Below are 13686 nucleotides of genomic sequence, written 5' to 3'. Positions count from 1 at the left end.
ATTGGGGGTTGATAAGTTTGACTAAAAGTTCTTCAGTGCAATGCCCCAGCATGCCACAGTCTAATGACTGAAACAAGGTAAAAGATAAATGAAATTTGAAGATTATTTCCTTCATTTCCCTTTAATGATATATTTGTTAATTAAAACATTCATATTTAATGCATATTTATGATGGTAGTCTGTCTTAGTCTGAGAAAGACAGTTCAGACAATTTGCTTATTGTGATCAAATGTATATGCTATACATTAGATCCCTCCCTGCATCAAATTGATGTTGCCCGAACAGGTGCTCAGTGTGCTACGTACCAACTGTCAAAGTGATCACAGAGTAATGTGAGAGAGGAAGTATTTTGCTCAAGAACACAAAATATCAACCAGTTCAGAAATTGAAACCATGACCTTGTGATCTTGAGTGCAACACCCAAACCACTAGGCCACACACCCTTACAATATATATTTATATAGTTAATGTAAACAATGAGAGTCCAATCAAATTATGTTTGACATGTTTGTGTTAACTGGGACTTCAAGCTTCACTTTAATGACTTATTCAGTCAGTTAGGTGAAACTCCGTATTGCATCACGCAAATAATATCAGTTAATGTTCCATTGTAATTTTTAAACTAGCGTTCAAATAACATCTGGGGAGAGAGTGAAGAAAGGGAGGAGAAAAAGTTGTTGAAAGAGAAATACAGAGAGAGATAGTATAGTGTATGTGTATGTGTGTGAAAGATAGCTAAATAGGTAGTGTTGTCACCTTAGCAACTAACAAGTTTTGATTAAAAGAGCAGGAATTTTAAATGTAAGTCTGTCAACACAGCACAACACAAGACAGATTTAAAAAAAAAAGACTATATGTATAACTATAATATAGTTCATTATTTACATTATCTACATCTGATGGATATTTGTCCTCATCTTGTTTGTTGTTAGCACAACATTTCAGCTGATATACCCTCCAGCTTTCATCAGGTGTCTTGGGGAAATTCCTGGGTTCTCATTCCTAAGGTATTTTTCCTGGAATCAAACTTGGAGTGAATTTTAGGGCTAATAAATCTAATATTTTCTTATCCTTCCTTAATATCAGTTTCCATATGCTACTCATGTCTGCACTCGGTTTGCTTAGGAGGTTGTTGTGTCCTAGAATATGTGCTGCTTCTTTTAGTTTTCATATTTTCCAGTGGTGTTCTCTGTCTATTATTTTAACTTCATCCCACAGGGGGAGGTGGTCTCCATTTTTCCATATATGATCAGCTATACCCGATTTATCCATTATCTCCTCATGCCACAGCTTACTGAGAACCCAGGTTAGAAATTTCCTCAAGACATCTGATGAAGGCTGGAGGATATATCAGCCGAAAAGTTGTGTTAACAACAAACAAGATGAGGACAAATATCTGTCAAATGTAAATAATGTACATAATTCCTCATCTCTTAAATACAGAACTGTATTATAATACGCATTTTTTCTTTTGTTGTTTGTGTGTGGGTGGGTGTTTCTGTATGTCAACATAGCTTCTTTACAAACTGGGAATGTCAAGTAATTGTTTCTAGGAATGGTGAATCTTGAAACAAATAAAGCTATAAATACATGCAAATAAAAAAAAATGTGAGTAAATGGGCTTTACATTTGACAAAGAAATCTGAATGCTAAAGGGTTAAACTATAACACAAACCCTATATACACAGGCACATGTGTGTGTGTGTGTGTGTGTGTGTGTGTGTGTGTGTGTGTGTGTATGCATGTATATACTTATCTATTTATCTATCAATCACATACACCTAGAGCAAGACATGAATTCCACAAGCCATAATCAAGATGCCATGTAAAAAGCATTAGTGTGGGTGCTTGTGCCATATAAAAAGTACCCAATACAGTAACATGGCTGGCATTAGGAAGGCATCCAGCTGTAGAAACCTAGTCAAAACCTAGTGCAGCTCCTGGCCTTACCAGTATCTTTCAAACCATCCAACCCATGCCAGCATGGAAAACAGATGTTAAATGATAATGCTGCTGATGATGATAATCGCAGGAGGGTAGTAACTCCAAATAAGAAACAATACAGGGTAGAGAGGGCTTTTTAGTTCTTACATGCAAAACAAGCTCTCTGTATCCATAGCATAAAACTGCCCCCACACCAAATCCACATCAATATTGCAAAACATACAAATCAAGTTGGCTGCTTTTAACTTGCTGTATGTACAAGATGATATGGACCAGGATTTGTCAAACCCATACCAGTTTTTAAAAAATTTTAAACATTTAAAAAAAAAAAACAATGATATTGATTGATACATAATTTACACAAACATACTAAATTTTCAATTTGAAAACTTTAAAATAGAATAAAGGTGATATTTCTTTCAAATTTTTCAAAACAAATTCCACACCTGATATCTGTTATTGTGATAATATTCTCAATATTGAAAACCAAAATGCTACTGGATCTTCATAGAACTCCCAAATTCTTTATGTTTCAGAGTATATGAACATTATTTTATTCTTTTAACAATTCTGACCAAAGCAAAATTTGATCTTGGAATTTTAAGTCCTCAAAAAATCAAACTTTATCAAAATATTCAACAGTCTTAACTACATTATTAAATGAATTTATCTTTTTGATATCTTGTAGAAGCCAGAATAAAATGCTGCAAAGCATTTTATCCAATGCTCTACTAATTCTGCTGAAGATTCTGCCAGCTCACCTAATAATAATAATCCTTTCTACTAAGGCATAAGCTTGAAATTTAGAGGGGACTAGCCAATTACATTGACCCCAGTGCATAACTGATACCTATTTAATTGACCCCGAAAGGATGAAAAGCAAATCTGAACTCAGAGCATAGCAACAGATGAAATATTGCTAAGCATTTAGCCCAGCATGCTAATGAGCCTGCCAGTTCACCATCTTAATAATGATAACAATAGATGAGAAAGTCAATATCAAAGGTATAGAAAAAAATAGTAAAGTACCAGGATCTAAACATGGAGTTACAGAGGCTATGGAAAGTGAGGGTAAAATGTATTACTATAGTTTTGGTGCATTAGGAACTATTCCTAAAGAATTAAACAGGTGGATAGAGGAAATAGGCATAAAACCTATTTTAGTGCAGCTGCAGAAAACAGTATTATTTGGGACAGCTAGGATACTTAGTAAAGGTTACTTGTTGTAGACTGATGTTAGGAATTTTTCCAGCAATCTAATTTGTTGTGTGTAAATGAAATTATAATAATAATAATAATAATCCTTTCTACAATAGGAAAAAGGTCCAAAATGTTGGGAGAGGGGGCCCTAGTTAATTACATCGACCCTAGTGCTTGACTGGTACTTAATTTATTGACTCTGAAAGGATGAAAGGGTATGTCAACCTCAGCAGAATTTGAACTCAGAACAGAAAGAATGCAAAGAAATGCTGCAAAGCAATTCTGCCAGCTCACTGCCTTAATAATGGTTTCAAATTTTGGCACAAGGCCAATAATTTGAGGGAGAGGGACAGGTTAAGTCAATTACATCATACCCAATGTTCAACTGGTACTTATTTTATCAACTCTGAAAGAATGAAAGGCAAGGTTAACCTTGGCAGCACTTGAACTCAGAACTTAAAGACAGACGAAATGCCACAAAGCATTTTGTCCGGCATGCTACAATTCTGCCAGCTCGCTGCCTTCAACTGCCTTAATAATAATTATGACAACTAGCAGTACCTGTGGAAATTCCAAGGTTGTTTTGAAAACTGTAAGATGGTTTATAGAGAACAACGAAATATATTTGTTTTGAAAGTTTATTTTTCTTTGCAGACATATGCTTCTTCAGATGGTGTAAAAGATCACATAGGTAGTATAGAATACACAGCCCTGGAAGAGACAACATCTCTGACAGTTACATTCCTTGTTATACACTTATCATATTTTCTTCCTTGAGAGTTGTTATCTATTGTTTTCTTATCTAACGTCAACAAGTAAACAACTTTAACCATGGAACAAAATTGAAAACATTTTAACGAAACTATTATTCTACAACTGTACATCTGTGTTAATAAAGTTTAACAAGTTTTAATGTACTGCATTACATCCTTATTTTCTGATCAGAGAAAAGGTTGTTTGTTGTATAGTTAGGCTTGGTAGAAATGCGTAGCTTAGTGGTTAGGGTGTTGGACTCATGATAAGATTGTGGTTTCGATACCTGGACCAGGCAATGCATTGTATTCTTAGGCAAAACATTTCATTTCACATTGCTCGAGTCTACTTAGCTGACAAAAATGAGTAATCCTGTGATGGACCAGCATTCCGTCCAGCAGGAGGGGGTATATGTGCCACAGAAACCAGTTCTATGAGCCTAGATCTAAAGTAAAACTCGAGCCCACAGTCATAGTGATGCAAGTATAGTAGCTTTGCCTGCTGAGCTATGGATTCTCAAAAAGACCATCTCAGTGAAATTTGATAATGAGAGAGAGAGAGAGAGAGAGAGAGAGAGAGAGAGAGAGAGAGAAAGAGAGAGAGAGATGGCTCAGTGTGACTGCAATGCAAAACTGACCTCAGTAGGATTTGAACTCAAAACAGAGCCAGAACATCTAGTCAGGGCATTTTATCCAACACTGTCACAACTACCATAATGATGGTTGTACACAAACACACATACATACACACCATCTTTTAACAAATTTACTGAAGGTTACCCACCTCTCTCTCCATTCTTATCCTCCTCTTGAAATGGTATTTGAAAAAGTTGATGAGGGCATGGGTGGAGAAGAAAAGTCTTGTCCTCAGTCCTTTCCATCTTATCTACCATACTATTTTCATCGGCAATAATAATATTGGCTCAAAAGCAGCAAATTAGCAGGTCGTGAGTGGGGAGGCACTCATTAAATTGCCCCCAAGAGAGATGAACGGCAAAGTTAACCTCACTTTAATTTGAATACAGAATGTAATGAGCTGGAATAAATACATTTCTTCCCCCATTTGCCATACTATCGTCAGATGAAGTTGGTATTACAAAGGTAGATGAAGACTGCATGTTTTACTCAGAAATCAAACAAGAAAAACCAAAATTACAAGAGGTAAATAAGTACACATAGTATACAAATAAATGATGCTATGAACCACCTGATACAGGACTTCTAACTTGGGCCAATCCTAGAACCCCCACGGATCCAGACATTTTCCCTAGGTTCCACATTGTATGGCTGTACCTGAGATCAAAGGGTTGCAGGACAAGCTTTTCAGGTTCAGCCATACAATGTGGAACCTAGGGAAAATGTCTTCTACTATAGCCCCAAACCAACCAAAGTTATGTGAGTGGATTTGGGATATAAAAACAAAAAAAACCTGTTGTGTGCATGCACACCTTGTTTCATATTATGTGGTGGGTGTAAACAAGCATTGATGTCATACAGGCTATGTTGTTTGTTTCTTATCTTCCATGAAAAATATGTCCAGCCAGGGGGGAAATATTACCTTGCTTTGAAACAGGTGAGGGTTGGCAACAGAAAGGGCATCTGAACCATAAAGAATATGTCTAATTGATACAAGTATGGAAAAGTGGACATTAAACAACAACAATGACGATGATGATGACTGTGTCTCTTCAAAATGAAAATAAAATCTAACAAGACAACATCAAACATATATAGAGATGATCAAGCAGGTTTAGGTTAAAGGAATTCCAACCATGGCCATCCACCCACTCTGCTTTTTTTTCTTTCAGACATTCTTCCTTTCTTTGTAAGAAGACCACATGTTATTAGAGGGTGATTTGAGTGCTATTTCTAACAGATCAAGTATGCCCCACCACCAACACCACCGATAATCTGTTTGTTGTCAACTACATTGTCTTTGTATATAATACAATGGTACAGAAGAAATGCAGCAGAATAGGGAAATAGCATACTGAGAGATAAATAAGAAATCTGTATTTAAAGTTGGTGAACTGGTGCCACCACCACCACCATCACTACCACCAGCTAGAAATGTACTGAAAATGACTATTATGAAAAATCTCAAGGAATTTTTCAGTGCAAGCTGGCATTACAATAGTGACACACAGATGAGAAATGATATTAGCAGAGAAAAAGAAGGCAAAAGTATGTGAGACAATAGATTTTCCACTACAACATATAAAATAGCAAATGAAAATAATAAGAAGAAGAAGAAAGAAAGAACTGGGCAACATATGGGAAATGAGTGAAAGCTAACCCTATTATCTTAGGTGACACGGCTGTTTGAAATGCTTGGATAATGGGAGTTGAAAAAAAAAAAGAATGTTTTTAACTATAATCAATTTTCACTTTTATCTTACTTCTTTCAGTCATAAGACTGCAGCTATGCTGGAGCACCACCTTGAATTATTTTAGTTGAATGAATCAACCCCAGTACTTAGTATTTTTTTAAAGCCTGGTACATATTCTGTTGGTCTCATTTGCTGAACCAAAACGTTATGGGGACATAAACACACCAACACTGGTTGTCAACAAACACAGATACTAAGACACACATACAAAGATACATAAACACACACATATATGTGTGTGTGTATATATAGGTGATCCTTTCAGTTTCTGCCTACCAAATCTACTCACAAGGCTTTGGTTGGCCCGAGGCTGTAGTAGAAGTCACTAAAAGGTTGTTACTGTCAAAGTTATTTTAATAAACTTTTATCATTTTCAAAATTAATTGAAACAAAGACAATGTATTTCAACAGAAATATGCTAATGAAAGGGTTAACAATGTCAGATGGATGAAAGGGACAACCTTGGTGGGACTTGAACTCAGAATGTAAAACAGCCAGAACAAATACTGCATGACATTTTGTCTAATGCTTAACAATTCTGCTAATCCACCACCCTCAGGAAGTAAATGACAGTAAAAACAACAATGACAACAAGAAATTGATGGAATAACCAAGATATCAATGCAGATTGTAAAAAACATTAAAAAGAAAATTTTTTTAAACAGCAGTATGACGTTAAAAAGTTTACCCAACGTATAATAGAAATATTTTCTCATATTTTTCAGGAAGAAAAATAATTTAGATGAGTATAACATGGGTTCAGAAATGGCCTGGTAGTTATGAAGTTTACCAATGTTTTCAGAGTAAATTTTGGTTGAAAGAGGCTGTGTAGAAGGCCATAAGTGTATGTGTATGCATGCATGTTTTCATCATGCTTAGCAGAAATCTAAGCACAAGTTTTCCCATCAAATGAAGCCATAGTGTTATTTCTTTCTGACTTTCTCATGAGTTTTTTTTTTTTTTTTGCAGAAATATTGGAGTGGTGTACCATTGCCTTCCCCCAACTGGATGGCCATTGGCCCACAAGGAGCTCTCATTCAGCCTTTGACATGCCTTGTTTTTAGTCCTCCTCACACAAGTAATGAGCTACTCAAGTGTGGGGGCTAGTTTAGTGACTAGACCAGGAAACAGGTAGTACTGGTTCACATGGTACCCAGTAGCAGGTCTCATCAGCCTGTGTAAAACCAGTGCATCAGACTAAAGTAACTTATCAAGTTACACTTCTCTACACCAAAAGGCCAACTTAACCAACTTAATCTTTTACGCATCTCAATCATTGGATGGCAGCCATACAGGGTTTAGTCAAACAAATTGACCCCAGTACTTATTTTTTTGAAGTCTGGTACTTATTCTATTGATCTCTTTTGCCAAACCACTAAGTTATGGGGATGTAAACAAACCAACACCTATTCCCAATCAGTGAGCAGACAAACACACAAAATAGGCTTCCACACAGTTTCCATCAACCAAATTCATTCAAGATAAATAGGTCAGCTCGGGTCTATAATACAAGGCACTTGTCCTAAGTACCATGGAATGGGACAAACTAAAACCACATGGTTACAAAGTGAGCTTCTTAACCAACATCTTAAAAGCGTTGTTTGCACCTATTATACAGACCTATAAAATAAAAACCCAACTTAGTACTGGGTCTATATAGTTGACAAAAGCCCTTGCAAATAGTGCACTGGCATATCTGCAGTCTGAAGAATGAAACCATTAACTCTTTAAGCATTTAAACCCACCATATCCAGCCCCTAATAGTCTACCTGTTTTATGCTCAAATCAGCCAGATCCTATCTCTCACACCTACCCTACAATGTCATTCTAAAAATATACAATCACATCATCAAAACCCTGAAGCTACAAGATAATACATGATTAATGAAAACAATATGAATAAATAAGCAATACATATGACAGAGTGATCTGAATGATAAAGGGTTAAATGAATATGTAATGACACTTAACTCTTTTGTTACCATATTTCTGTCAGCACATGCTGCCTTTGTTTCAATTAATTTTTAAAATAATGAAGAATTTAGTAAAATACCTTTATCATTATTAAGCTGAGGTCTGGAACAAATTAACATGACATTTTGATGGAAGATTGTAATTTAGACCACTTTAAAACAGTAAAGTTTGTCATAGAACCTGAGGTGATCTCAGGCAGGTTGATATCAAGAGTTAACCTTTTAGCATTGAAACCAGCCATATCTAGCCCAAATATTCTACCTGCTTTATGTTCAGACTAGACAGATCTTGCCTTTCACATGTACCCTACAATGTCATTCTAATAATACACTATCACAGTCAAACTCTTGAAGCTAACAGATAATAAATGATAAACTTAAAACACAATGTGAATAAATAAGCATTATCGTTGACAAAGTATTCTGAATGCTAAAGGATGAAAGAGTAAATCACAATCTTTACCATTATAATTCCAGATGATTTATAAGAATATTAAAGTCAACTCCAATTCTAGACAGTACATTATTTCATCAAACTCCCCCGAAAGATGACAGACAGAGTTGACCTCAGAAAGTAAAGCTTCATCACCAAATATTCGCTTTAAATTTTGATACAAGGCCAGAAGTTTCTGGGAAGGTTTGAAAGTTGATTACATCAATCCCAGTGCTTGAATGATAGTTATTTTACTGACCTCAAAAATATGAAAGGAAAAGTTAACCCCCACCAGATTTAGAACTCAGAACATAAGGATGGACGAAATTCTCCTAAGCATTTTGCCCGGTGTGCTAACAATTCTGCCAGCGAGCTGGCAGAATTGTTAGCATAAGGAAAGTATTGCAGGCATTTTGTCTGATACCCAACAATTTGGCATGTTTGTCACACAACACTTCTATGGTGATAGAGATTTATAGCAAAAACCAAATTCCCATTTGAAAAACCTCAATACACATGCAAGCATAGCTGTGTGGTTAACAAGTTTGCGTCATATGGTTTTCAGTTCAGTCTTAGTGCATGGTCCCTTCAGCGAGTATCTACTGTAGGCTTGGGTCAAACAATGCCTTGTGAGAAGATTTAATAGATGGAAACTGAAAGAAGCCCATTACTAATGTACCTGTGTTTGATCACCACCACTGCTTGACAACCAGTGTTGGTTTGTTAACATCCCTGTAATTTAGCAGTCTAGCAAAAGAGACTAATGGAACAAAAATTTTTTTAATCCTTGGGTCAGTTTGTTTGACTAAATCTTTCAAGGCAGTGCTATAGCATGACTGCAGTCTAATGACTGAAACGAGTAAAAAGTTAAAAGATACGTTTTCATTACATCTATTTTATGCATTGATTTTCAAATTGTGCCAAGGCCATTTTTTTTCTGCCACTGGGAAAAAATAAGAATGAAACAGTTGAGTAACGATGGCAGGGATTGATATTAATTCGAATCTCTCACACACGCGAACACGCAAAATATGTTTCTTAGTGAAAACAAGTCAATGACCTCTGTACAAAATCCAGTCAGTTGACAAAATACGTGTCCTATTTTCAAAATTATTCATTTAATGTCAGATAAACATTGCAAGTTAAGTTGACAAACCTAAGGTATTTAATACCACCTGTGGCATCATTTAACAAGAAACTAAAATAAGGTTAGTAAAAAAAGGATTGCACTAACTGAAGCTATTACATGACAGGGTTAACTGAAGTTATCACATGGCAGGATATGTTGGTGTGAGCATTATTTTATATCAATTCTTCCATAAATCAGCTTCTTCATAGAATATAACTTATCTGTTATCTTTTACTTGTTTCAATCAGTGGACTGTGCCATGCTGGAGCACTACTTTGAAGGGCTTAGTCAAAGAAACTGACCCCAATAATTCTTTTGTTTCCTAAGTTTCGTACTTATTTTATCAGTTTCTTTTGCTAAAATTTTTAAGTTATAGGAATGTAAATAAACCAATACTGGTGTGAAATGGTGAAGGAGACATACACAAATTCAAAGACAGACACATACAGGTGCACGCAACAGGTCTCCACACAGCTTACACGTACCAAATTCACTCACAAGGAATTGTTTGGCCCAGGGCTATAATAGAAGAGACAAGCTGAAGGTCCCATCACTCTGAAATATACTTTCCTGTAGGTAAGAAACACATTTTCCCAGAGTAGCACTGTATGGTAAGGGGCTTGCACCCAACCACATGGCTTCGGGTTCAAGTCCTACTGCGTGGCATCTTGGACAAGTGTCTTCTACTATAGCCTCTGGCTGACCAAAGTCTTGTGAGTGGATCTGGCAGGCAGAAACTGAAAGAAGTCCATTATATGTGTGTGTGTGTGTTTTGTGTTCCCCTCGCCACTGCCTGACAACTGGTGTTGGTGTGTTTATGCCACTGTAACTTAGCAGTTCAGCAAAATTGACTGATAGAATAAATACCACATTTTAAAAATTAAATACTGGGGCAAATTCATTTGGGTAAAAACTCATCAAGACAGTGCCCAGCATGGCCACAGTCTAATGACTGAAACAAGTAAAAGAATAAAAATGAAAAAAAAAAAACAAGGAGGATACCATTCAATGTTTTTAAAAAAATCCTATTATATTTTTATTATTACATATCAAGAATCATATAAAAAGTTCGTTAAAATATTCTGTACGTCGTAAATGTAAAAGCAGTTTATGGCACAAATCTAACAAAATCTTATATGGACCCTCAAGGGCCATAGGAACCCTGGTTGAGAACCACTGCTCCCTCAAAATACACTCGTCTTCATAAATGAACATTTTGGATTAAATGTTATCCTAGATACGCTATATTTGGAAGGAAATAAAGCAGGAAACAGATGGCAACAGCTAAAACACCGATCAAGGTTGATCTAGGATTTAGAATGCAAGGGCACGGACAAGAGGGTTGAAAGAAGGGAAAATGGTTTAGGTGGGAGAACAAGTAAAAACTAGTTTACTTGAAGAAATGTTCTTGTGTAAAGAGTTCAATTGTCAGCAACAGTTTTCAAGAGAAAAAGGGCAAACATTGCTTACCAGCTGGTGTGGATCCAAATATACGGATAACTGGAACTTGAACCGACGATGAAAGTTTTGCATCCAGGCCAGCAACAGGGTTTGAGACATAGTAGTCAGCAGTGACTATACGCACTGAAAACATGATTCCAGCAGCTGGACTGCTAACTGATGCTTCTACAACATTATGTACCCTACAACAAAAAAAGAAACATATTTTAATTATTTAGTATAGACATATAAATAAGGATGCATGGAGACAAATCATATCAAAAACCTTTAGCATTCGGATTACTCTGCTAAATGCTTATTTATCCATGTTCTTTTGAATTTATCATGTGTTATTTTATAGCTTCAAGACTTCAATGTCAATCGTATCAAAAATCATTACTACAAAGCAACAAGTAGCTTCTAAGTGCCTGCTCAATCTGCTAGAAACAACAGCCAAATCTTCTTCAAATCACATTCTACTTGGTTAGAAAGGACAGACTGGAACACCTTTGATCATAGGTCTGCTCAATCAATATTGGGACTAAGCAATAACACTCCTATTTAACATCAGTCTCACACACATACACACAAGCAGTAATGAGTTGCAGGAGTTTGGTAACAAACAGCATATTTCCATGTTTCTTAACAATAATACTACATGAGCCCAACTTTCTCAGAGCCTTACAAATCAGTGTTCCCCAACTTTTTTGTAGTCCAGTGTCTCCATTTCACTTACGGTATTTTAGAAACACCTGCTTCACATATAAAGTGAGCTGGAATATTGAGACACTTTCCCTGCCAGGAGATAATTTTAATCAAACAGAAGTTAAATTTTACTCAGTGATTTATTATCCATATGTTATTGTAGCCAATCTAACATGTGTCTCCTTTTAGATATTTGTGCCTATTAGTACTCCTATTCTTTTATTCTTTTACTTGTTTCAGTCATTAGATTGTGGCCATGCTGGGGCACTGCCTTGAAGAACTCTTAAAGTTAAAGTTATTTTATTAAATTCATTATTATTTCCAAAATCAATTGAAACATAGGTAGTAACAAAATATAGTAACAAAATGACTAACGAAACAGAAGACATATAATGTAATTATATATCCAAACTTGGGGCACAGCACCAGTTGTGTTTTTGCTCACTGATAACACAATACATTCTAATTCTAATTCTGGCAAAGATTTTGGATGGGGGTTTAAACTGCAGGCATTCTTTATGCATTAAATCAGTGGTTCTCAATTGGGGTTCATCTAAGATTTTTGGGGGTCCAAGCAACAAAATAGTAAATTGGGGATCTACAATAGTATTTTAAGGGCCCCTGAAAAAATATTGCCTTAAAAGCATGTGTTAGGTTTCTTTCTCTGTTCAACCTACAGAAGTCAATATGTAAAAGGAAAAAAAAACAAAGTAGGAATTTTAAAAGAAGTATCTATAAAATTAGTTTTTAAACATCAAATGGCTGTTGGGGTCCACCAGAATCAAATAGTAATCAAAGGGGTCCATAGATAAAAAATGGCTGAGAACCCCTGCTTTAAATACTTTATTTCTAAGAAAAATTATGCGCACTCTCCACTCCCTTCCAACACTCAAGATTGCGCTTTTTGAGGCCGCAACACCCATCACTACCACAAAGAATAGTGGCATGGTTGGGTGTTGGAGGCTCAGGTTAATCCGTTAGCATTCAGATTATTTTGTCCAATGTAATGCTTATTCATTCTAATTGTTTTGAATTAGTCATGCATTATCTTGTAGCTTCAACATTTCAATGATGTGGTTGTTTACTTTTAAAATAACATTGTAGGGTAGGTGTGAGAGGTTAGAACTGCTTTGAATGCCCAAGTAGTAATTCCCAACACAGGGCATATGTCCCACTAGTGGGGTCAAGAAAAATTGAGGTAGTACATGGTGTGTTTTTTTTGTTTTTTTTAGTGAGACATGGAATTGCGAAAATCTTTTTACCACAATAAACATACTCCACCTATATTCGGCCTGGCCAGACCAATCCCTCCAGTCAAACATACTGTATGAAGACTGCTACAGTACAATGCTATTCAAATGTTATAAAATATCAAAAATAAATTGGGTTTTTTTTTACCAGCCAGCAGTGGGGGCAAACTGCGTTTTTCTGGAAAGTTATAGTGGGGCTTGGGAGGAAAATAGGTTTGGAAACATTGTGCTAAAAGGATTAAGAACCACTATTCAAATTGAGCAACAAGTATTTATCTACTGGGAACTAAGGACAGTTTTCCATCCAGCATCTTCTAACCAATCACCTTTGGCAAAAACTAGTGTAATCTGGGTCAAATATGTCATTGAGAAAAGTGGAAAAGGGTGCTAAACTGGGATTGGAAACTGGGTCATTTGAATCAGCCCTCCAAGAATTCCATCTTGCACTAATGTATTTTCTCCCCCTCTAC

General features: G+C 36.0%; 1 protein-coding gene across 1 annotated transcript in view; it reads right to left on the bottom strand.

The window, feature by feature from the left end:
- The window catches only part of LOC106878644 (uncharacterized), a 122998-nt gene that overhangs the window by 88663 nt on the left and 20649 nt on the right, over positions 1–13686 (bottom strand). Inside the window, exon 2 of the mRNA XM_089341806.1 lies at positions 11292–11464. Within this exon, the coding sequence (XP_089197932.1) occupies positions 11292–11415 (124 nt within the window). The 5' untranslated portion in view covers positions 11416–11464. The remainder of the gene's footprint in view (positions 1–11291; positions 11465–13686) is intronic.

The sequence above is a fragment of the Octopus bimaculoides genome, chromosome 25, assembly GCF_046866305.1.
Source record: "Octopus bimaculoides isolate indiv1 chromosome 25, ASM4686630v1, whole genome shotgun sequence".
NCBI classification, from domain to species: domain Eukaryota; kingdom Metazoa; phylum Mollusca; class Cephalopoda; order Octopoda; family Octopodidae; genus Octopus; species Octopus bimaculoides.
Note: the sequence above shows the minus strand (reverse complement) of the source record. Positions and strands in the feature narration are given on the sequence as shown.